Raw genomic sequence first — 27,398 nt, forward strand, 5'->3', positions numbered from 1 at the left:
TATTGCAAACTGAAACAAAAGCATGATTTGGTTTAACTACTTGAGATTAAAATCCAATAACTCAGAGCCAGATGCTCTACTCATAAGTCCAAATAAACAAATGGTCCATTTGAGGCCACTTAATTCCTCAAAATAAAACCATTCAAACCCACAAATCGTAAAGCCTTTGGTAGAATATATGGCACTTTCGGAGACACTTATAAAGCCCCTTCCACTTGTAACATGTTACATGAAACCAATAGAAATAAAAGCTGCACTTTTAGAGCACAGTTTGTGCCATCGAAATCAAGGGCAGATAATTCAAAAGGAGCTAACTCTGGATCACCCAGTATATTGCAGAATCTGAACTATATCGCGATAATCGTATCGCGAGATACTGTACCGGTATATACCGGTTTACCGGTAATATTGCACGGCCCTAGAACGTATGTATCTGTATACATGCATATACGTAAGGGCTATTTTTATAGACACACAAATTGTTTTAACCATACCGTTGCACAACAACACTAACGTGTGTACTATACTCATCGATCCACATCTGATGAACAACCGTTTACTGGAACACAGTCTCCTGTTATGGATACCGTTCCGGGTAAACATTACGTAACTAGCAGGTATACGCAGGCGCAGGCGCTCTGAACAACCGACTCACCTACATATGTATGTGAATCACACATCGCGGACTATCTGTAAGTATATTAAATTATCAATTAATTTGGTTCTGGTGGAAGTGGTCCATGATCATTCAAAATTTCATGTAATACTCGTGTTTACTGTATATTCGATTGCATGTAGTTGTAACAGATGCCTGTTTATTATTGTGACACAGCTTGGCACCTACTCGACTGTTTGAGTTATAGCCTGTATTGGTAATCCCCCATTACCCCTACATGCCACTACCCCTACAGCTTATAACAACATAGTTTACGGTCTGTTGCACTGTTAATCCACTGCCTGTTACCTATTCCACACAATGGACTAATCCACTTAAGAGACATAACAACACACAACTAAAAGGTTGAGAGAATGATTTTAATGAAAAGTGATCATCATTTGTCATCATCAAGATTTTAATAAGAATTAACAATAATTCGTCATCATGATTCTTTGTTGGACATTAACAATTAATTGTTAACATTCAATGTTAACATAGTCATTTGTGTCAAGTGGTGGCGGCTACCTCTCCCGGGCACAAACAAACTCAACATTACGCAGACCAGCCATGTTGATGCTATGTTAGTTTGTTGTCAACAGCTATATACTATACCGAACTATCTCAATTTACTTTCTCGTCTCACCTTCTCATTTCCCTCCACTTCTCAATAATACTAAGTATCTTTTATCATGGCACTAAAACAACTTAATTTCAACATTTAACAACCTACACATTATCCAATTTGTAAAATTGTTCTACTCACTAGGGGTTTATCTTTCATCATGAAACTAAAACAACTTTTAGCTAATCCCAAATTTCCTTGACACAAAACACTAAAGAACAGTTTAATCCCTCCCTTGATCTCATCTGTGTACTCTATGCACTAATCTCTCTTTGGGTCAGTTCATTATGCCAGACAGGTAAATGCCGTGTGTTGTTTTAACTAATTGTAGGGGTTATGGGATACAACCCCTGTATTTGATAACATGGTGACAGACCAGGATATAACGAGGCCTGATATCATCAGATATAAACTGCCTGACACGACATCTGACATTAGGTGTCCCCGTAATTGTTCGTCCTGGTTTAATCAATGTTGTGTATCTAAAGTTTTATTGACTAAAGCATATACAGAATAAAAAAATATATTACAGAAACAGTTTACGTCTTCTGTAGATACAGATGGCAGAACAGATATAAAATAGTGATCTGACAACCTTAATATTTAACAATTTCACACAGTCAGTCCACAACAACCTCAGCTCTTACGATGCACACGAAAAGTAATATATTCATAATAAAATTTTAAACATGTAATGATATCTCTCCTGCTCCATGCTGTAACAGTATTCACTATGATTGCAACACGCTTAGAAGACAGATATATTGTATGGTCTCCGCTGGCAGACACTTATCATTTGTTTGTTAGTCCGCTTGCAGTGCAGTTAGTTACTTAGTTATTTGTTTTATATAGCGTCGCCCGCACAACTGGTATTTCGGCGACGGGCCTGCAGTGCAGTAGTGTTGTTTCTATCTATACATCTGTGTCATCATGACCTAAGCAGCATGTAAATCAATACGATTCAGTACTATGCACTAACGAGCGCAACCTAATGAACGCCCCTAACTGGTTTGTCCTGAAAAAGACGAATCCACGTTGAACCTTTACGGGGTGATTCGTTGTAAGCGCAATGTATAATTCAATTTTTATCTGGTTTTCGTAGTTGTGATAGATTACACAATAATTTCTCCCGTTTGAAAAATAGCTCCTCCATCCAAACATATTCTTCCAACTAACGAGTCAGTTAATTACTACCTTGATTTTCAGAAAATGTATCACTATTCTTCAAAACAGCCCATTCAATTCCAAATAACAACCTTCCCGTACCCTAACACATCTCACACAAATGAATGAATGCCTTGGCAAAATCAATACCCACACAATAAAGTCTAACCTTTTTTCCAACCACTTCATTAACTAATCAAACATTAAGAATTTAATCAATGATTAGTGTTTAATTGATGATTACATAATTACGCGTTGATACAACTGGGTCCAGGTCGTTTTGGAAGTCCCGCCATGTTGCAGCGTACAGTCCTTGAAATTTTCCAGACAAACTCTTCATTAAATCTACACTATTCAGCTTTCTCTCACAATGTAAATGATCCCACTTCTGACACCAAGTTTCAACCATATTCTCAGGTTCATGTCCTGGACCCGGTTGTATCAACACGTAATTATGTAATCATCAATTAAACACTAGTCATTAATTAAATTCTTAATGTTTGATTAGTTAATGAAGTGTTTAAATACGGTTGTTTAAACCCTTATTTAAACACCCATTAACTAAGTATGCCTCTAATATAGGTCCCGTCATTAAACCATGATTAACTTAGGGGAATCCCCTAATTATTATCCATGATGCATTGCAGGTAACCACTCATCTATAGGGCCCGTAAGTAGGTCACGGCACTTCGCGAGAGATTACGTTGTTTAGTTCTTCCGGTGACAAACAACGTTTTTCGGCAATGGCGATAACACTGTTACATTGGGTATGCCGTGGATAATCATACTCGACACTGGCTGTGTGAATCATAAACCTATGCCATGTAACATTGACTGCTAAAACACTAAGGCAATGTTGCATGAACAGCACGTGAATATTTGCCAAACAGATGCAGAGTTGTCACAGCGTCGTCTTCAGGCTGGCCCATTCATTAGTCGAGGTAAGTTTGTTACATGGATTTCTTTGTTTTCATTTAAAGGCTGGTATTGTTTAAGCATGGCACGCACAGTAAGGGTGGAGTTGACATGTGTGCAGATTAGTTAATCAAGTTTGATTGCATTTGATATCTTTCAGTGGGATTTTATTGTCCCCGGAGAGGACCCTAATAAAATATGACAGGCATGTATCCGGTATAATGCATGTGTACCCAAAACTGTGTTAATAAATAAAGTATCTTGCAGTTGGAATTATCCAGAAGATAACTTAATGTGCAATGAAAATCCAGGTGTAATTCTAAAAATAAATGTAATGAATTAAATAATAATTTAATAGTGCGTAAACAATGATGATTATATCCACACTTTGATTGATACCAATAGCTCTGAATAGGTGTCTCTCACAAATGTATTCTGTAATATGAGCTTGATTAATATATTATTACAACCCCATTTAGCATTTGGTTATGGTGCAGCATGTTCAGCCACAAACATAACATCCACATGCTTAATTTATCATCAATATCTTGATGTCAACATTGTAAGGAACTGTTTTAGTGTTTACATTTTATTAAGTATATCATACTTGGTCTAACGTGTTATGTATTTTTTCAGTTGGAACAGATGCACATCTTTAAGAGGAGAAAGAAGGAGGAATAGGTTTCTTTATCACCACAATTACCATTGACATCAAGAGCAACACAAACTGAAACAGATCTTCAGATTTCTCTTTAACATCTGGTGGTCAAGCAATATACATTGCAAATGAAGAAACAACAAGTCATTGAAATGTTGTATGTACAGTTATAAAACATATTAAAGCCCCACGATCATCCTTTGGAAACTTGCTGAACAGGAAATGCTTGTAACCAGCAAGGTGTTTTGGAAAGTCTTGTGACATCTTGGGACTCTCAGATAATTCAGTGAGAATTTAGATGAATGACCATGAAAGAACATTTGTATTCCAGATGATACTGTTACAGTATTTTTTCAGGTTTAGCATCTGGGAAATGCAAAGAATGTTTGATATGTTATGAGTAATTATGTCTTTGGAATAAACTTGCAGAATAGTTCTAAAACTTGTTTATTGTTTTTTTAAGTGTGGATAAAGCAAGCACAAATTTAATGGTTTGGAAGATTTCTGCTTTTAGCCATGATATTGATTTGACAGTAAATATAGAACGATGGATGTAGGAGATTAGATTTTCAGTGTATATAGCAAAGGTTTCCAAGTGAGAGAGTTGGGTTTTACACTACTTTTAGCAATATTCCAGCAACATAATGCTTGGGAGAGCAGCAATGTTACCCTACTACTCCAGTTTCCATGAAAAAACATGCTTTCAAATGAAAAGTTAAACTTAATCAATGGCATAGGCATGTGATTCTACATGACATGGAATTTTGTTGAAATATGAAATTCTTTGTTTTTATTTGCTGTAAGATTACAACACTGGTTCATAGCACAATAACCAGTACACATTATTCTTTTCCATTATTTTAAAACATATTGGTCTAACTGTATAGTGGAAAATATGGAATGCCAGTTACCAACCTTGGCCTCATTGGCAGAATATTTGGAATATGTAAGTTACTAAATACACGGGTGAAAACACTATATTACATGACAAGTAGTCATACTCATGCTGCTATCAGCCAGTGTCTGCAGAATCTACAGTCATGACATAGTATATATGCACATTTAGTTTCCCCATGTATTGATCAGTATATTTTACAATACAGGAAATGTCTTTGAGTGATTACTCCAAATTTTGAGTGTATTTGGTCTTGCATTTTTTGCCAATTGTGACTTGAAGGTGCTGTGTGCTGCTTCATATTTTTGCTTACAGCATAGCAGAACTTCACCCCTGCATAACCAAGAACTAAGTAACACTCATGTACTTTAGATCATAGTACATTGTACACTCACCCCAAGACATCCAGTACAAAGTGTAATAAATATTGTGCAACAACCAGTTTTTATAAATCACTTCTATAATAATGTTTACATAATTTGATAAATAATTGCTTCATGATGAATATTCATATGCCTGAGGGTTTTCACATTTTCTTTTGAATATCTCACAGTAGTAACCAAAATAATTGTAACCATGCCATCAAAGGTTATTTTGTCGAGCTGTTGATTGATTTGTGACACTATGACTTGTATTAATGAATCAAAACGTCACCATAAATGGGAAAGTTCATATATTTATAAAAAAAATTATGTTACAAGAACTGCTTTTATACCAGGCATTGGGAAAGACAGTGGCCATTTGAAACATTAGAATAAAAAAATGCCCCATTAAAATTTTGAAGTTCACTATTGATACAAGGGCAGTGGCCCATTCTAAATTCAGAAAATGGATAATAATCCTGAAAATGTCGAAGGTCTCCATCCCAACTCCTGTATTCAATATATCATTATCAGTATATTTACAGCATGGCAAAGAAACAATTTGACACATGCAGATCCCTGTCATCTATCCAAAGTAAAATTTATAATGCATTTTCTTTCACATTTGCAAAACAACAAACAATTTTATTTCATGTATCTTTTGAGTCATTCTGTCACCTGAACTGGCATAAAGTCATCCCTTGGACTTGGAAAAGAGTAAAATTATTAAGCCTAACAACTAGTTTACAAGTATTTATATGAGTACCTCAAGTATTTATACACATGCATTTTTACATTGCATAAAGCCAATTGTCGTTATTGAATATTTTAACTATTCCAAATTAAAACTATTTTGTATTATTATCAATATTGATATTTGTTAGAAACTATTTCCTAACAAATATAAATATATTGAATATGTACAAAATAGCATTTAATTTGGAGTAGTAACTAAAATAGTGCTGAAGCAGAACAAATGTATTTAGAAAATAAATAACAAATTAAAAAAACAAAAATATTCTAATTTGGAATTACATACTTTATTGAAAAAGGGAAATGACAGAGTCAATGTGGCCAAATATGAATAGAACATCAACTTGATAAAGTTGGTAACACATGGCTGTTTTATGAATTGCAGTATATTAATTAATAGTTTTATTAATTCAATATAAATACATATTACTCAAATGCATTTTACGTTAACCATGTCATTGATTCCCGAAATATGTTTTGTGACAAACACTGTCCGCGATACTGAAAAGAAACACGTTTAGCGATAGAACTGCACTTGGTTGTCAAAATATATTATAGCTAAAGAAAGGTACTCATATGGTTTCGAATTGACTCATGGTTGTCGGTTGTCAGTAAGGAACCGATAATCCTTGAAGGAATAATAATTTTTCGATCTTATCGTCCCCAAATGATCCAATTATCACGACTGTCACCAGCTGTGACAGCCAAGCATGGTAGTACACTTGGTCCGGTCTAGTAAGGTCATATTAGGCGGTCGCGCAATTTGGCACCACAACTGGTTCTTGCGTATTCGCTTGTCACCGGAAATCTAGTAGCGGAAGTAGCGCCTCGCGAGACTTACGGGCCCTATAGTCTGCATAATGGCTGCCGTCAGAAATCGCAGTAAAAAGTTCGAAAGTTGTGAAATACAGGCCTGGTTGAAGATCATATCAGTGTGTTAAACAGCAAACTGACTAACTCCATTACTAATGACAAAAAAGAAGCAGATATGGGACAAAATAACGTCTTAGCTCAATAGCATTGGGGTAAGCAATAGAACGTCCAAAGAAATCAATACAAAATGGAACAACATGTTTCAAAATGCAAATAAAAAGTGTTTTCAGACAGAATATGGTCTACTACACTAAATGTGTCAATTTCTTATGTAAATATTATTCAAACAATCAAAAACTTTCAAAAAATATAGAATGTATACCCTATATCCACGTATGATATGATATTGAACAAAACTAAATGTAGATACTGAAGTCAGTTTCATGAAAAAGTATCTGAACTATACGCAAAATACACATCATAATACTGACAGTGTAATCGAAAGGATTGGGCTGGATAGATGGATGGATAATTGAAAGTTTGATAGGTGTTCGGGCAACTGGGCCCATTTACACCTTGCCCATCATAAAGGTTTGCTACGTTTATACATGTTTACAAAGTAGTAAAGCTGCCACAAGCTTTAATGTAAGCAAGAATGACATTCTGAACATCATTGCGAGTGATATTACTTGTACACAACAATCCAGTAAAGGAGAGGTCAATATTAAGCGCTGTCAAAGATCCCACCATCGCCTTTTACGATGAGTTACATATTTTGACAATGCAGTAAAAAATGAGCAACATCATCTACCTGATTACACACTGTGCACTTTGTAGGAATATCATTATTAATAATGTTTAGATATGCACCAAGACCACAATGCCCAAGACGAAGTCTGGTTAAAAGAACCTCTTCTCTACGATTGTTTCTAGATAATTTTGCTTTAGCTATATAAGGCTCCAATGCCATAAAGATGGCGTCCTTTAAGGATGAGGTCCATCTCTGTTGCCATTTCGCTTGCGCATGGGTCTTACTGACGGTGCATAATTCTGCAGGAGGGCAATATTGTCTCATCCTGTTCTTGAGACATCAAAATCTAATGCAGCTTTTGCCAAATGATCAGCTTTTTCATTTCCAAAGATTCCAACATGAGCTGGTATCCATGAAAACTCAACATCTAACAGGTCTATACTTAATTCATTAAAAAGATGAAGGATAATATTGATCAAGTCTTGCCTTGCTGAGGAGGTACCTGTCTGGATTGCTTGTAAAGAACTGAAAGAATCACTGAAAATGACCGCTGATACAGGTCTCAAAAAATGAATCCACCGCAAAGCTTCAATGATTGCTGCAAGTTCAGCAGAGAATACAGATAAGTGATCAGCTAATCGTAGAGATATTTCTCTTTTATCAGTGGCTATGAAGAACCCTGCACCAACACGACCGGACACTGAGAATTTTGATCCATCAGTGTAAATCTGCATTGCATTGATCCACTGTAAACTTCGGATATGTTGCTCGGCAAGAGCTTAACAAGAGGCGCCGGATCAGATTTATTTGCTTTTGTTCCAGAACGTCAAGATAAACTGATGGAAGGTCAAGCAACCATGGTGGCTTCTTTGGCAAAACACTAACATCAGCTATGGCAACATCACGTACATTATGATGGAAAGCAGTTCTCTGAGAACGCATCCCATAATGCCCCATGCCGTCTTTCCAAGGATCTAGGAAATACTCAACACAATCTCCCAATACAGCTGAAGTAGGGTGTTTCATCTCCAAAGATTTCATTTAAGCATGTACCGAACTTCTAACAGTTCACGTCTGAGATCTAAAGGCAGTCTCACCAGATTCAACATGGAGAGCCTCAACAGGGGTAGTTCTAAATGCTCCAAGGCATATTCGTAGGGCTTTTGACTGAACAACAGCTAGTCTTGCCTTTGTGTAGCACATGTAGATCCATAGGCTTGATACAGCCGAAATCAAGTCGTGATCTAAGGAGCTGGGCAATGATACAACAGTAATAATAAACACGTCCTGTCTGCACCCCATTTGGTACTGGAAATACTTTCAGAAGGTTCAGGACTTTAGTGCATTTCTGAATCAAATAGTCTCATATATGAGGTTTCAGTGGCAAGCCTCTTATCAAACCAGAGTCCCAAAACTTGACTTTATCCACAACTCCAAAGGAGAACCCGCACAAAACCAATTTTGAATTATGTGGAATCTTCTTCCTGAGTAAAATGATTGCAGACGATTTAGAAGCTGAAATCTTAAAACCCCAATGGACACACCAAGTCTGTACAAGATGGAAGAGATTGTTGTTGAATGCCGTTAAAGAATAGTGTCAAAATTACTGGACCGTTTCCACAACGCTCCATCATCTGCAAACTGTGATGTTTCGACCATTTCACTGATATTCTCAAACACAGGTCATTAATCATAACATTAAATAAGGTTGGGCTGATAACACTACCTTTGAGGTGTTCCATTCTCTAACATGTATACATCCGACAGAGAAGTTCCAATGCGAACTTGTATAGTTCTATCCCTCAAGAAATCTTTTTATCCAGTCAAGCATGCGGCCACTAACTCCAAGCTTATACAGTTTTATTACTAGCAAACCGTCCTTCCATAACATGTCATAGGCTTTCTCAATGTCCATGAAAACAGCCAGTAGATATTCAATGCTCCCTAGTGCCTTTTTAATTTCGGTTTCAAGTCGCACTAAATGATCAGCACAAGATCTGTTTTTTTCGAAAGCCTGACTGGACACCTGAAAAGAGATTGTTCTTTTTCCATGAAGTAAACCAGACGCGGTTATTTTACCATTCTCTCCATTATTTTTTGTAAACATGTTGGAGGTAAGAGCAATAGGCCTGTAGGATGTGGCTCTGAGTAGGATCTTTACCAGGTTTTGGAATAGGAACTACAATTGCCTTTTCCAAGAAATGGGAAGTTTGCTTTCAAACCAAATGTGATTAAAAAGTAAAAGCATAGTGTCATTGGGCTGATAATTGGCAGATGTTTGACAATATCATAACACAATAAATCGTCACCTGGAGAGGTATTTTTACGTCCAGAGATGGCATTCCTTAATTCCTGCAAACTAAATAAAGAAATGTAGTCTGCGATATGATGTGTGGGACAATGTAAGATATCTGAATACTCTGATTCAAGTGACTTTTTAATGAGCCGGAAGTCTGAATTAAAGTTATCTGTACTAGATACTTTTGAAAAGGACTTTGCCAGTGCATTACTCTTGTCAATATTTGTTGTTGCTGGTGTGTCTTTACCAATAGATGGAATAGCACGTTTAGAACAGGAACTACCAGAAAGAATTTCTACACTTTTCTCCATACCTGAGAAAGAGGTGTATGTTTGTTTATGGAACTTGTGTACTTAGACCAAGACCAACGTTTAGCTTCAGTAACAGTTCGTTTGAGGAAAGCGGAAGCACGCCGAAACTCTATCAAGAATCAGATGGTAAAGCTGATTTTTCAACCAGTTTTTTGCCCTCTTCCTAGCATCATGTGCTGATTGACACGCATCCGTCCACCAACATACTGGCGGTTTAAAGAGGACGTTTACCTGAACTTCTGCCTATGGTTCTAGTAGCAGCGTTAATAATGTTAGAAACAAAGCAGTTATGAAACTGTTCAAGGTCAAGCGAATTTATAGCTGGCGTGATAGTGTCAGAGCACAAAGCAGTAAATGCAGACCAGTCGGCTTTAGAGAAAGTCCATCGCTGAGCTGTTTCTCTTAATTCAATTATCGGGTCAAGTTGAAAGCTGGTAAACACAGGATAAGGATCACTGCCAAAAGAATCCCAAAAAATACACTTCCCAATCACAGTGTGGAGCTAGTTGTGGACTGACAATGGTCAAATCCAGGGCTGAAAATGAAGCAGAAGCCAAGTCATACCGGGTCATAGAGCCATCATTCAGAAGGAAAAGATTCTGTTCATCAAGGAGTGTCTCAATGGCCTTACCTCCAACATCCAACTTAACAGCTCCCCACAACGGATGATGACTATTAAAATCACCACATAATACTTTAAGATTATCTGACACATTCAAAGAGAAATGTAATCATCACTGGAAGCATGAGCTTTATTGTAGATATTAAAATCGAGACCGATCTCATATCCTTCAAATGGATAGTGACTGCATTCTGCTTCTATTTCGGACTGTGGCAACCTAAGTTCACTAAATGATAACGAATCCTTTATGAGTATAGCACAACCACCCTCTTGACCCGATCGGACGGTCTTTACGTGAACAGACATATCCTTCCCAACGGAATCGCTGATTAGGATTCAAAACGTCTCCTGAAGACATATAACATCTGGCATGGGATCAAGATTGTTGACAAAAACTTTAAACCCTGGACCATTAGCATTAATAGATCTAGCATTCCACTGAAGGATTAAGAGAGCCATAATAAGGATTATGACTTCCATTGTTGACCCTTAACCATGCTCGTCAGATCCTCAGATGACAACTTTAACCCCAGCAGAGAATGTGCAGCTGATGCTATCGTCTGTAGACCATCAGACTTGAAGGCACGATTCGTTCCAAGGTTGGCAACTAGGCAAATAACAAAATTGAGAAAATCAACTGGAGAGACATTGTTGAACAGAGGTGTACAAGAAGTGTCATGCAGAAGATCAGTAAGAGAGTCAGTCTGACATTCAACCTCTTGGGTGTCAGTCTGCGTACTTGCTGTCACCATGACAGGACGAGATACCACATCAGGAATGGGAACAACCGGAGACTGTGGTTGAGCAACGGGTGGTGGTTTTTGAACCATTGGAACCTTAACAACATCTGATTCTCCGCGCACCTTTCGAACAGCCTGAGAATAAGAAAGTTTCCCCTCAACTCTAACTTTCTGGATTTGGACCGCTTCTTGATATTTAAGACAACCTCTGTATGCAGCAGAGTGAGCTTCACCACAGTTTTTACATTTAAGAGAACTCTCATTGCATTCCTCATATTTGTGCTTCCCTCCACATTTAGCGCAAACATGATGAGTGCTCCTACACTTAGCAGAGACGTGGCCAAAGGACTGACATTTAAAGCAGCGCAGTGCAGGGGGAACATAGATACGGATTGGAAATCTCTGGAAGAAAAGGACGACATGATCTGGTAAAGACTGACCAACAAACGTGAGCAAAACAGATTTAGTAGGGATTTTATCAGGTCCACGAGTCAGACGCACCGCAGAGTATAGTAGAGGCAAAACAGGTTTTATTTCTTCCTCAATTTCACTCATCTCAACATCAAGGTCGATACCATAAATAACTCCTCGAGATCTCATTAGTGACTCAGGCTCATACGGTGTAACATAATGTTCAGCAAGTTCTGTAATTTGCATAAGCTTATGGGCTGCCTCAACGGATTTAGTTGTTACACAAACATCACCCCTGGCCATCCGCTTAACACTATCTATCTCAGTTGTAACCTTAGCCAGAGCTCTAGCCAAAGCCCGCTGGGTCATCAGTTGACAAAGGGTTGGAGAATTATCATCATCATCAACATCTGCCTTAATGATGACAGTGGTTGACTTCATCTGAACTGGCTCATCATAAACGAAGGTGAGATCTGACCACGCATGAGAGGTAGTAGGTGGTTGCTTGACAACACAAGCTTTCTTAGAAGAACCATCCGGTATACGACCGATTCGCTTCCTCCCTGAAGACACCACTTTAAAGCCATCCTCACAGTCCATTCTGTTGTCAGACTGTGTTTACTCTTGTTCAGCCGACCTTCACCTCAAAGAAATTTCCTAATATGTGCAACAATGTTGACGTATGACATCACTATCGCTGACCGATTTCTTACAAAATTGCGACTTCGCTGACAAGGGTACACAGAACTTGGCGAGTACTCTTCCCTTGATTCAGGGATCATTTGTACATAAATATGTGATGTAAGTAATCAGAATTATTCTCGCTCTCTGTGTATTGTTATATGTTTTTATAGTTTTCAGTGGATAAATAAGAGAAGCCAGAAATGTTGATAATTACCGTTGTCGTTCTGCGTTATTTTGCATCAGTCATGGCGTCACGCTGCATGGAAACCTTGATAAATTCTTATGAATTATCAAATCATTGCATTGTATCTGTTTTTAATTTCCTGTTTCTTGGCACGATACTCTTTCCATGCATATTCTAAAGATATTGATCCATTGCAAGCAAAGAATGGACGGCTGGGTGTCGGACAATTCCAGAAAATGCTACGCAGTGTAAAATCGGATTCTTTCTTTGTTTTCATTTCAAACAAGTGCAATCTTCCGAGTACAATGTTCGTTTTCACCCCAATATCTTTCGTTTCATTTCATCTAGACAGTTGGTATTGGTGACAAAGACCATTTGTAATTTGATTCCAAAATGTATAGGGAATTCAGTGGTGTATTTCTCGCAGCTGAATATGAAATATACGTGATGTAATAGGCGTCTCAAAACCGGCCTTCGCGAAACATGATTTTCTTAACAGTATCCAATATGTCGGAAAACTCACTTCGGCGTTTGTGTAGGTGTATTTTAGAAAACACCCCAACCGATTCTAGGTTCATCGGCAACGTTTCAGAATTATCATTAGTGAGTGAGTGAGTTTGATTTTACGCCGCTTTTAGCAATATTCCAGCAATATCACGGCGGGGGACACCAGAAATGGGCTTCAAACATTTAACCCATTTGGGGAATCGAACCCGGGCCTTCGGCGTGACGAGCGAACGCTTTACACACTAGGCTACCCCACCGTCCCCATTAGTGATTTTATGAAAAACTGATATCAGTGTTCATTGCTATGCTATTTTTGAAATTCTATATTCCCAGTAATTGTCAAATTTTCACATTTCAAAACTTACAGCAAATAACTCTCTGAATCGCGATTACATATTGTGTCAAAAATGGCGACACGACGAAGTCTATTTTGAAAGGTTATTTTAAGCATTTTAGTTTTGTCTCATTTAATAGTGGATGGTATCAAGAAACAGGGAATTTCCCGCAGAATTCAAAACTGTGAAGTATATTTGTATATAAATATGTGATATATTTAGAACGTTATTGAACTTCAAAGTGAGGGTTATATAAAGAGGAAGGACATATATGTCCCTGTGGCACCCGGTGGGGGTTAATTAATCCCTTCACGAAAATGTTTCTCTTTTCTCCGACGTCGAAGTTGATGGTACAGTATGTCGTCTGTCATGTTGATACAGCTAATGATGAGTTAATATTACCCCCAAACCTTCATTAGCTTAATGATGGATTAATGAAGGGATTCCTTTATTAAGGATTTCATGCAACTGAAGATAATCAGTGATTTACTAATCATAGTTTAATTAACGATTAAAGCTTTATTAAAGTTTGATACAACCGGGTCCAGTACTGTTATCGGGATAACGTTGTGTATTCTGTTAGTCTGCGTACATGTATTGTGGCCGCCATTCTATCCCATGAGCCCCTTTGGTATGTGCCTTCGGAACTAACATTCGGAATGTACCATTCCTACCAACAGCATCACCACTTGCAGTAAGACCATTGGGGTTCCTTGAAACCGAAGCCGAAACTTGAAAATTAGGTCGCACTGGCCGGCATTTGTTGTCGGACGCGTTGTCAGTCAGATTTTACAAAACTGTGCTCACTTGGTGCTTTTTGTCATTTGAAATGGACCTATTGTATGAACGAATACTGGCTTCGTTCCTGTGGCCAGCTGGACAGAGAGTATCCTGGAAAAAAACGAAAAGTAGTTCCGGCAAAAGTTAACATGACCTAGATCGGCTCGAAGACGTTCACACACGTATGAACGATTTGAGGGGTTCAAGAGAAATGAACCTTGAAATTTAGATCACATGACCGCTCTCTCAAGTGTAGTTATTTGGGTCTTGCTTTTGACTGGATCTAAACAGTGTGCAAATCACACTTCTTCCCCGCAGATCACGAAACTGTTCAGTCGTAAGTATTTGTATTATATCTTAGTTTATCAGTGTTTGAGTTCACTTCCTGTGAGTAATGTCACCATCCAAACCTCCTTGAAACCGAAACCGAAATTTGAAAATTAGGTCGCACTGGCCGGCACTTGTTGTCGGACTGTGTGTGTTGATGTATCTCAGGTGTCTCACCCAGTATTCTATAACCATTCAATCAAGTATTGGTACTCTATTATATCTTAGTTGATCAGTGTTTGAGTTCACTTCCTGCTAAGTAATGTGACCATCAAAACCTCCTTGAAACCGAAACCGAAATTTGAAAATTAGGTCGCACTGGTCGGCACTTGTTGTCGGACGCGTTGTCAGTTGATGTATCTCAGGTGGCTCACCCAGTACTGGTTATTTGCACTAACAATAGGAGATATACATTTGAAATCCACGTTAACCCCAAATGTCTGCTAAACTAATTTGCGGTTGTGTCATGAGCTTGTATTTATGAATTACTATCTTATTGTGATGTAACTATTTGTTCTTCTCGTATTTTGGTTTGTCATCCATAAAGTATCGATATACAAAGCAGTATGAAGCCAATGCTTTTCTCTGGACGTCTGAGCATCGGGCAACACTTACTTATTCCATCTGGGATTCAGGCAACACCTATTTCATCTGGGATTCAGGCAACACTTACCTATTCTATGTGGGATTCAGGCAACACTTACTTATTTCATCTGGGATCCAGACAATACTTACTTATTTTATCTTGGATTCAGGCAACTCTTACTCATTTCATTTGGGATTCAGGCAACATTATTTTTATCTGGGATTCAAGCAACACCTATTTATTCCATCTGGGATTCAGGCAACACTTATTTATTTCATCTGGGATTCAGTCAACACTTACTTATTTCATCTGGGATCCAGGCAACACTTACCTATTTCATCTGGAGTTCAGGCAACACTTACATATTCCATCTGGGATTTAGTCAACACTTACTTATTTCATCTGGGATTCAGGCAACACATACCTATTTTATCTGGGATTCAGGCAACACTTACTTATTTCATCTTATATCCAGGCCAAAATTTACTAATTTCATCTGGAATTCAGGCAACACCTATTTCATATGAGATTCAGGCAACACTTACTTATTTCATCTAAGATTCGGGCAACAATTACTTATTTCATATGGAATTCAGGCAACACTTTGATTTCATTTGGAATTGAGGCAACACTTACTTAATTCATCTGGGAGCCAGGCAACACTTAGTTATTTTATCTGGGATTCAGGCAACACTTACTTATTTCATCTAGGATTCAGGCAACAATTACGTATTTCATCTGATATCGAAGCAAAAATTTACTTATTTCATCTGGGATTCAGGCAACACTTACTTATTTCATCTGGGATTCAGGCAACACTGACTTCATCTGGGATTTCAGGCAACACTTTCCTATTTCATCTGATATTCAGGCAACACTTATTTTATATGTGGGATTCAGGCAACACTTATTTACTTCATCTGGAATCCAGGTAACACTTACTTATTTCATCTGGAATCCAGGCAACACTAATTTCATCTGGGATTCAGGCAACACATATTTCATCTGGATTTCAGGCAACACTAATTTCATCTTGGATTCAGGCAACACATATTCCATCTGGGACTCAGGCAACACTTACTTATTTCATCTGATATTCAGGCAACACTTATTTTTCTTGGAATCAGGCAACATTAATTTTATCTGGGATTCAAGCAACACCTATTTATTCCATCTGGGATTCAGGCAACATTTACCTATTTCATCTTGAATCCAGGCAACACTTACCTCTTTCATCTGGAGTTCAGGCAACAATTACATATTCCATCTGGGATTCAGGCAACACTTACTTATTTCATCTGGGATTCAGGCAACAATTACTTATTTTATCTGGGATCCAGGCAACACTTACTTATTTTATCTGGGATTCAGGCAACACCTATTTCATCTGGGATTCAAGCAACAATTATTTATTTCATCTGGATTTCAGGCAACACTTGTTTTAATCTGGGATTCAGGCAACACTTACTTATTCCATCTGGGATTCAGGCAACACTTACTTAACTTTCATCTTGATTTCAGGCAACACTTACGTATTTAATCTTGATTTCAGGCAACACTTTTTTTCATCTGGGATCCAGGCAAAACGTACATATTTCATCTGGATTTCAGGCAACACTTACTTATTTCATTTAGGATTCAGGCAACAATTGCTTATTTCATCTGGATTTCTGGCAACACTTTTTTTTTCATCTGGGATTCAGGCAACACCTACTTATTTCATCTGATATCCAGGCAAAAATTTACTGATTTCAACTGGGATTCAGGCAACACCTATTTCTTATGGGATTCAGGCAACACTTATTTATTTCATCCGGAATTAAGGCAACACTTACTTATTTCGTATGCGATCCAGGCAGTACATACTTATTTTATCAGGGATTCAGGCAACACTTAATTATTTCATCTAGGATTCAGACAACACTTACTTAACTTTCATCTTGGTTCAGGCAACACTTACATATTTCATTTGGATTTCAGGGAACTCTTTGTTTCATCTGAGATTCAGGCAACAATTACTTATTTCATCTTGATTTCAAGCAACACTTGCTCACTTTATTTGGGATTCATGCAACACTTACTTTTTCCATCTGGGATCCAAGCAACGCTTACCTATTTCATCTGGAATTCAGGCTAGACTTATTTGGGCTTCAGGCCACACTAACCTATTTCATCTGGGATTCAGGCAGCACTTACCTATTTCATCTGGGATTCAGGCAACACATATTCCATCTGGGACTCAGGCAACACTTACTTATTTCATCTGATATTCAGGCAACACTTATTTTTCTTGGAATCAGGCAACATTAATTTTATCTGGGATTCAAGCAACACCTATTTATTCCATCTGGGATTCAGGCAACATTTACCTATTTCATCTTGAATCCAGGCAACACTTACCTCTTTCATCTGGAGTTCAGGCAACAATTACATATTCCATCTGGGATTCAGGCAACACTTACTTATTTCATCTGGGATTCAGGCAACAATTACTTATTTTATCTGGGATCCAGGCAACGCTTACTTATTTTTTTATCTGGGATTCAGGCAACACCTATTTCATCTGGGATTCAAGCAACAATTATTTATTTCATCTGGATTTCAGGCAACACTTGTTTTAATCTGGGATTCAGGCAACACTTACTTATTCCATCTGGGATTCAGGCAACACTTACTTAACTTTCATCTTGATTTCAGGCAACACTTACGTATTTAATCTTGATTTCAGGCAACACTTTTTTTCATCTGGGATCCAGGCAAAACGTACATATTTCATCTGGATTTCAGGCAACACTTACTTATTTCATTTAGGATTCAGGCAACAATTGCTTATTTCATCTGGATTTCTGGCAACACTTTTTTTTTCTTATGGGATTCAGGCAACACTTATTTATTTCATCCGGAATTAAGGCAACACTTACTTATTTCGTATGCGATCCAGGCAGTACATACTTATTTTATCTGGGATTCAGGCAACACTTAATTATTTCATCTAGGATTCAGACAACACTTACTTAACTTTCATCTTGGTTCAGGCAACACTTACATATTTCATTTGGATTTCAGGGAACTCTTTGTTTCATCTGAGATTCAGGCAACAATTACTTATTTCATCTTGATTTCAAGCAACACTTGCTCACTTTATTTGGGATTCATGCAACACTTACTTTTTCCATCTGGGATCCAAGCAACGCTTACCTATTTCATCTGGAATTCAGGCTAGACTTATTTGGGCTTCAGGCCACACTTACCTATTTCATCTGGGATTCAGGCAGCACTTACCTATTTCATCTGGGATTCAGTCAACACTGACTTCATCTGAGATTTCAGGCATCACTTACCTATTTCATCTGGGATTCAGGCAACATTAATTTTATCTGGGATTCAAGGAACACCTATTTATTCCATCTGGGATTCAGGCAACACTTACTTATTTCATCTGGGATCCAGATAACACTTACTTATTTCATCTGGAATCCAGGCAACACTTACCTATTTCATCTGGATTTCTGGCAACACTTACACATTCCAATTGGGATTCAGGCAACACTTACGTATTTCATCTGGGATCCAGGCAACACTTACCTCTTTCATATGGGATTTCAGGCAGCACTTACATATTCCATCTTGGATTCAGGAAACACTAACTTATTTCATCTGATATCCAGGCAAAAAATTACTTATTTCATCTGGGATTCAGGCAACACTTACTTCTTCCATCTTGAATTTAGGCAACACTTACTTTTTTCATCTGCGATCCAGGCAGCACTTACTAATATTATCTGGGATTCAGGCAACACTTACTTATTTCATTTTAGATTCAGGCAACACTTACTTATTTCATCTGGGATCCAGGCAACACTTACCTCTTTCATATGGGATTTCAGGCAGCCCTTACATATTCCATCTTGGATTCAGGAAACACTAACTTATTTCATCTGATATCCAGGCAAAAAATTACTTATTTCATCTGGGATTCAGGCAACACTTACTTATTCCATCTTGAATTTAGGCAACACTTACTTTTTTCATCTGCGATCCAGGCAGCACTTACTAATATTATCTGGGATTCAGGCAACACTTACTTATTTCATTTAGGATTCAGGCAACACTTACTTATTTCATCTAGGATTCAGGCAACACTTATTTTATCAGGGATTCAGACAACACATACCTATTTCTCTGGGATTTAGGCAAGACATATTTTATCTGAGATTCAGGCAAGACTTTTTGTTCATCTGGGCTTCAGGCCATACTTACCTATTTCATCTGGGATTCAGGCAGCACTTACCTATTTCATCTGGGATTCAGTCAACACTGACTTCATCTGGGATTTCAGGCAACACTTACCTATTTCATCTGAGATTCACGGAACACTTATTTTTCTTGGATTCAGGCAAGACTACTCACTTCATTTGAGATTCGGGCAACACTTATGTTTCTTATATGGGATTTAGGCAACACTTATTTACTTCATCTGGGATCCAGGTAACACCTACTTATTTCATCTGGAATCCAGGCAACACTAATTTGATCTGGGATTCAGGCAACACATATTTAATCTGGATTTCAGGCAACACTTTTTTTTTCATCTGGGATTCAGGCAACACCTACTTATTTCATCTGATATCCAGGCAAAAATTTACTGATTTCAACTGGGATTCAGGCAACACCTATTTCTTATGGGATTCAGGCAACACTTATTTATTTCATCCGGAATTAAGGCAACACTTACTTATTTCGTATGCGATCCAGGCAGTACATACTTATTTTATCTGGGATTCAGGCAACACTTAATTATTTCATCTAGGATTCAGACAACACTTACTTAACTTTCATCTTGGTTCAGGCAACACTTACATATTTCATTTGGATTTCAGGGAACTCTTTGTTTCATCTGAGATTCAGGCAACAATTACTTATTTCATCTTGATTTCAAGCAACACTTGCTCACTTTATTTGGGATTCATGCAACACTTACTTTTTCCATCTGGGATCCAAGCAACGCTTACCTATTTCATCTGGAATTCAGGCTAGACTTATTTGGGCTTCAGGCCACACTTACCTATTTCATCTGGGATTCAGGCAGCACTTACCTATTTCATCTGGGATTCAGTCAACACTGACTTCATCTGAGATTTCAGGCATCACTTACCTATTTCATCTGGGATTCAGGCAACATTAATTTTATCTGGGATTCAAGGAACACCTATTTATTCCATCTGGGATTCAGGCAACACTTACTTATTTCATCTGGGATCCAGATAACACTTACTTATTTCATCTGGAATCAGGCAACACTCTACCTATTTCATCTGGATTTCTGGCAAGCACTTTACACATTCCAATTGGGATTCAGGCAACACTTACGTATTTCATCTGGGATCCAGGCAACACTTACCTCTTTCATATGGGATTTCAGGCAGCACTTACATATTCCATCTTGGATTCAGGAAACACTAACTTATTTCATCTGATATCCAGGCAAAAAATTACTTATTTCATCTGGGATTCAGGCAACACTTACTTCTTCCATCTTGAATTTAGGCAACACTTACTTTTTTCATCTGCGATCCAGGCAGCACTTACTAATATTATCTGGGATTCAGGCAACACTTACTTATTTCATTTAGGATTCAGGCAACACTTACTTATTTCATCTGGGATCCAGGCAACACTTACCTCTTTCATATGGGATTTCAGGCAGCCCTTACATATTCCATCTTGGATTCAGGAAACACTAACTTATTTCATCTGATATCCAGGCAAAAAATTACTTATTTCATCTGGGATTCAGGCAACACTTACTTATTCCATCTTGAATTTAGGCAACACTTACTTTTTTCATCTGCGATCCAGGCAGCACTTACTAATATTATCTGGGATTCAGGCAACACTTACTTATTTCATTTAGGATTCAGGCAACACTTACTTATTTCATCTAGGATTCAGGCAACACTTATTTTATCAGGGATTCAGACAACACATACCTATTTCTCTGGGATTTAGGCAAGACATATTTTATCTGAGATTCAGGCAAGACTTTTGTTCATCTGGGCTTCAGGCCATACTTACCTATTTCATCTGGGATTCAGGCAGCACTTACCTATTTCATCTGGGATTCAGTCAACACTGACTTCATCTGGGATTTCAGGCAACACTTACCTATTTCATCTGAGATTCACGGAACACCTATTTTTCTTGGATTCAGGCAAGACTACTCACTTCATTTGAGATTCGGGCAACACTTATGTTTCTTATATGGGATTTAGGCAACACTTATTTACTTCATCTGGGATCCAGGTAACACCTACTTATTTCATCTGGAATCCAGGCAACACTAATTTGATCTGGGATTCAGGCAACACATATTTAATCTGGATTTCAGGCAACACTAATTTCATCTGGGATTCAGGCAAACCATATTCCATCTGGGATTCTTGCAACACTTTTTTTCATCTCGGATTCATGCAACAATTACCCATATCATTTAGGATTCAGACAACACTTACTTATTTCATCTGGGATTCAGGCAACACCTATTTCATCTGGGATTCAGGGAACACTTACCTATTCCATCAGGCATTCAGGCAACACTTACTTATTTTATCTGGGATTCCGCTGGCAACACTTACTTATTATACCTGGGATTCAGGCAACACTTACCTATTTCATCTAGGATTCAGGAAACAATTACTTATTTTATCTGGATTTCAGGGACCACTTTTATTTCATCTGGGATTCAGGCAAAACTTACTCACTTCATTTGGGATTCAGGCAACACATATTTTTTCATGTGGGATTCAGGCAACATTATTTTTATCTGGGATTCAAGCAACACCTATTTATTCCATCTGAGATTCAGACAACACTTATTTATTTCAACTGGGATCCAGACAACACTTACCTATTTCATCTGGAATTCAGGTAACACTTACCTCTTTCATCTGGAGTTCAGGCAACACTTGCATATTTCATCTGGGATTCAGGCAACACTTACTTATTTCATCTGGGATTCAGGCAACACTTACTTATTTCATGTGGGATGCGGGCAACACCTATTTCTTATGGGATTCAGGCAACACTTATTTATTTCATCCGGAATTAAGGCAACACTTACTTATTTCGTATGCGATCCAGGCAGTACATACTTATTTTATCTGGGATTCAGGCAACACTTAATTATTTCATCTAGGATTCAGACAACACTTACTTAACTTTCATCTTGGTTCAGGCAACACTTACATATTTCATTTGGATTTCAGGGAACTCTTTGTTTCATCTGAGATTCAGGCAACAATTACTTATTTCATCTTGATTTCAAGCAACACTTGCTCACTTTATTTGGGATTCATGCAACACTTACTTTTTCCATCTGGGATCCAAGCAACGCTTACCTATTTCATCTGGAATTCAGGCTAGACTTATTTGGGCTTCAGGCCACACTTACCTATTTCATCTGGGATTCAGGCAGCACTTACCTATTTCATCTGGGATTCAGTCAACACTGACTTCATCTGAGATTTCAGGCATCACTTACCTATTTCATCTGGGATTCAGGCAACATTAATTTTATCTGGGATTCAAGGAACACCTATTTATTCCATCTGGGATTCAGGCAACACTTACTTATTTCATCTGGGATCCAGATAACACTTACTTATTTCATCTGGAATCCAGGCAACACTTACCTATTTCATCTGGATTTCTGGCAACACTTACACATTCCCAATTGGGATTCAGGCAACACTTACGTATTTCATCTGGGATCCAGGCAACACTTACCTCTTTCATATGGGATTTCAGGCAGCACTTACATATTCCATCTTGGATTCAGGAAACACTAACTTATTTCATCTGATATCCAGGCTGGCAAAAAATTACTTATTTCATCTGGGATTCAGGCAACACTTACTTCTTCCATCTTGAATTTAGGCAACACTTACTTTTTTCATCTGCGATCCAGGCAGCACTTACTAATATTATCTGGGATTCAGGCAACACTTACTTATTTCATTTTAGGATTCAGGCACTTACTTATTTCATCTGGGATCCAGGCAACACTTACCTCTTTTCATATGGGATTTCAGGCAGCCCTTACATATTCCATCTTGGATTCAGGAAACACTAACTTATTTCATCTGATATCAGGCAAAAATTACTTATTTCATCTGGGATTCAGGCAACACTTACTTATTCCATCTTGAATTTAGGCAACACTTACTTTTTCATCTGCGATCCAGGCAGCACTTACTAATATTATCTGGGGATTCAGGCAAGCACTTACTTATTTCATTTAGGATTCAGGCAACACTTACTTATTTCATCTAGGATTCAGGCAACACTTATTTTATCAGGGATTCAGACAACACATACCTATTTCTCTGGGATTTAGGCAAGACATATTTTATCTGAGATTCAGGCAAGACTTTTGTTCATCTGGGCTTCAGGCCATACTTACCTATTTCATCTGGGATTCAGGCAGCACTTACCTATTTCATCTGGGATTCAGTCAACACTGACTTCATCTGGGATTTCAGGCAACACTTACCTATTTCATCTGAGATTCACGGAACACCTATTTTTCTTGGATTCAGGCAAGACTACTCACTTCATTTGAGATTCGGGCAACACTTATGTTTCTTATATGGGATTTAGGCAACACTTATTTACTTCATCTGGGATCCAGGTAACACCTACTTATTTCATCTGGAATCAGGCAACACTAATTTGATCTGGGATTCAGGCAACACATATTTAATCTGATTTCAGGCAACACTAATTTCATCTGGGATTCAGGCAAACCATATTCCATCTGGGATTCTTGCAACACTTTTTTTCATCTCGGATTCATGCAACAATTACCCATATCATTTAGGATTCAGACAACACTTACTTATTTCATCTGGGATTCAGGCAACACCTATTTCATCTGGGATTCAGGGAACACTTACCTATTCCATCAGGCATTCAGGCAACACTTACTTATTTTATCTGGGATTCCGCTGGCAACACTTACTTATTATACCTGGGATTCAGGCAACACTTACCTATTTCATCTAGGATTCAGGAAACAATTACTTATTTTATCTGGATTTCAGGGACCACTTTTATTTCATCTGGGATTCAGGCAAAACTTACTCACTTCATTTGGGATTCAGGCAACACATATTTTTTTCATGTGGGATTCAGGCAACATTATTTTTATCTGGGATTCAAGCAACACCTATTTATTCCATCTGAGATTCAGACAACACTTATTTATTTCAACTGGGATCCAGACAACACTTACCTATTTCATCTGGAATTCAGGTAACACTTACCTCTTTCATCTGGAGTTCAGGCAACACTTGCATATTTCATCTGGGATTCAGGCAACACTTACTTATTTCATCTGGGATTCAGGCAACACTTACTTATTTCATGTGGGATGCGGGCAACACTTACTTATTTTATCTGGGATTCAGGCAACCCTTACTTAAATTTCATCTTGGTTCAGGCAACACTTACATATTTCGTTTGGATTTCTGGGAACTCTTTTTTTCATCTGAGATTCAGGCAACAATTACTTATTTCATCTTGATTTCAGGCAACACTTGCTCACTTTATTTGCGATTCAGTCAACACTGACTTCATCTAGGATCCAGGGAACGCTTACCTATTTCATCTGGAATTCAGTTTTATCTGGGATTCAGGCAACACATTTGATCATCTTGGTAACTCAGGCAACACTTATTTATTGCATCTGGGATTCTGACAACACTTACTTATTTTATCTAGGATTCAGGCAACACTTGCTTTAACTTCATCTGGGTTCAGGCAACACTTGTGTACTTCATCTGGATTTCAGGCAACTCTTGTTTTCATCTGAGATTCAGGCAACATTTACGTATTTCATCTGGGATTAAGGCAACTCTTTTTTCTTCTGGAACCAAGGCAACACTTACTCACTTCATCTGGGATTCAGGCAACACCTGTTTCATCTTGGATTCAGGCACCACTTACCTATTCCATCTGGGACCAGCAACACTTACTTATTTCATCTGGGATCCAGGCAGCACTAACTGATTTTATCTGGGATTCAGGCAACACTTACTTATTTCATCTAGGATTCAGGCAACACTTTCTTAAATTTCATCTGGATTCAGGCAACACCTACGTATTTCATCTGGATTTCAGGCAACACTTACTTATTTCATCTGGGATTCAGGCAACCCTTATTTCATCTGGGATTCAGGCCACACTTAGCTGCGATGTGTTTTTCTTCTAATTTCAGACCCTTGATCGTATACGTTTATCTTTCAGTGTGAACATTTCCGAACGGAGATGAACTGCGTATGGCCTCAGATCTTTGTGAAGGTAAGGAACAAAGACATAATTCACGACAAATGACAATGATAAAAAAAACTGTGATAAATGTTAATTTACGATTCCAACGATACTGAACGCATAATGTGAATCACTTTTAAATACTGATGGTGCAAGGCGTTCCCCAAAGGATGAGCAAGTGTGACCCTAAGTAAGCATTCGTCAGTATGTAGCAATTCAGAAACTGTTCTCTCATTGTACCTCGGATAACTTTTCAATTTTATTTTTGTCACACTCCCCTAAAGCATTGATAATCTCACCTCGTCCAGTGAAAATCATGTAGTAATAAATTTGTATATTTAATGAATTAAGTGTCGATGAATATTGCATAATATATAATCACTGTTTACATGAAAACATTATTTAACGAACAAACCTTTCATACGCTTTGTATCTATTTTTGTCAAGGACGATGTACTGCCACCTCCGTGGACAGTGAGGGTGTGACCCAAGAAGACGCATGTGCGAACTGTGAAAGGGTGTCTAAGGAATACTGCAAAAGATCGTCCGATGCAAATATATTCTTAATACATACAAATCGTTCAGTGGTGAAACACAAGGCAAAGAATAGTCCGACTAAAAGTAAGGTGCTCGATCTGATAAAGACACGCGCAGCTGCTCTGAGAAACAGTAAAGGGGGGTCTATTCTTGTTCACCTTGAAGGTCAAGACAGAAGTGACAGATGCTTAGAATATTTTGATGAATTTATTAGCAAAGGATTAACGGCGCTGATCGAAGATGGCTCATTGTTCGTGAACGTGTTTACGAGGGAATGGCTAAGCGCTTCTAAAGTTTACAAAGACCATGCTGACTTTGTGCTCCTGAGAGTAGGTAAAACTGAATCCATATCGACAGTGGACTTTAACACGAAAGTTCGGAATGACATTGAAAACGAACATCCATCAACAGTGAACATCGTTTCTCTTTTGTCAAATAAAGACGGCGAAAGGTATTCTAAAGCAAAGTTATTGGAACTGCCTGGTGATACAGAAACATTTCACGAGTCAAGACATGTGGAACATAAAGCATTTAAACCTCAACAAAAAAAGATTTTACAACTAGAACGTGATGAAGACAGCGTCTTTGACTACATTTGGTCGGGTCTAAAACTAAAGGACAATATTACATCGTTTTCAAAATATTTTGGAGGCGGTTCTATTTTTGTAGGAATAGCCGAAAGTACCATAGAAGAGACAGGATCTAAGGTCTTGACTGGAGTTGGATTCGACATCGTTGATGCTGAAGGATACCATCTCAAACATATTTCGAAGGACGTTTTTGAAATCGGTATAGACAAAGAAACATTTTATAAAAAACTGACAGATAAAATAACACAAAATACGTCTCTGCTTTATGCTAGTGGTCGGTTCACTACAGAAATACCTCAAGATTTAGTCAAACTGAAGCTTCACCCAGTTTCACCAACAAACCGATACATTCTACAAGTAGCTGTTGGCTATGTTGAAGGAATTGTGTTTTATGACAAGAAAGGACCAAGGACATATTTCGTGAAGGACTTGTCAAATAAGATGGTATGTGAAAGGATGTCGATGAAAGATTGGATTCTGAGGCTGAAAAGACACTGCATATTATGTAAAACATGAACAAGCACTTCCAGCAAACTTCAATGTAAAAAGGACACTTGTAAGGCGT

At 37.9% G+C, this 27,398-nt stretch overlaps 1 protein-coding gene across 1 annotated transcript; it reads left to right on the forward strand.

Moving 5' to 3' along the window:
- The first annotated feature begins 510 nt into the window (after positions 1-510).
- LOC124282286 lies at positions 511-27,387 on the forward strand. The gene is made up of 3 exons (XM_046718238.1): positions 511-692; positions 25,683-25,736; positions 26,154-27,387. The coding sequence occupies exons 2-3, from the start codon at positions 25,715-25,717 to the stop codon at positions 27,347-27,349; spliced, it is 1,218 nt and encodes a 405-aa protein (XP_046574194.1). The 5' UTR covers positions 511-692; positions 25,683-25,714; the 3' UTR covers positions 27,350-27,387.
- Positions 27,388-27,398: the final 11 nt, after the last annotated feature.

This window comes from Haliotis rubra, unplaced genomic scaffold, assembly GCF_003918875.1.
Source record: "Haliotis rubra isolate DU_JTF1 unplaced genomic scaffold, ASM391887v1 Scf297, whole genome shotgun sequence".
Lineage (NCBI taxonomy): Eukaryota > Metazoa > Mollusca > Gastropoda > Lepetellida > Haliotidae > Haliotis > Haliotis rubra.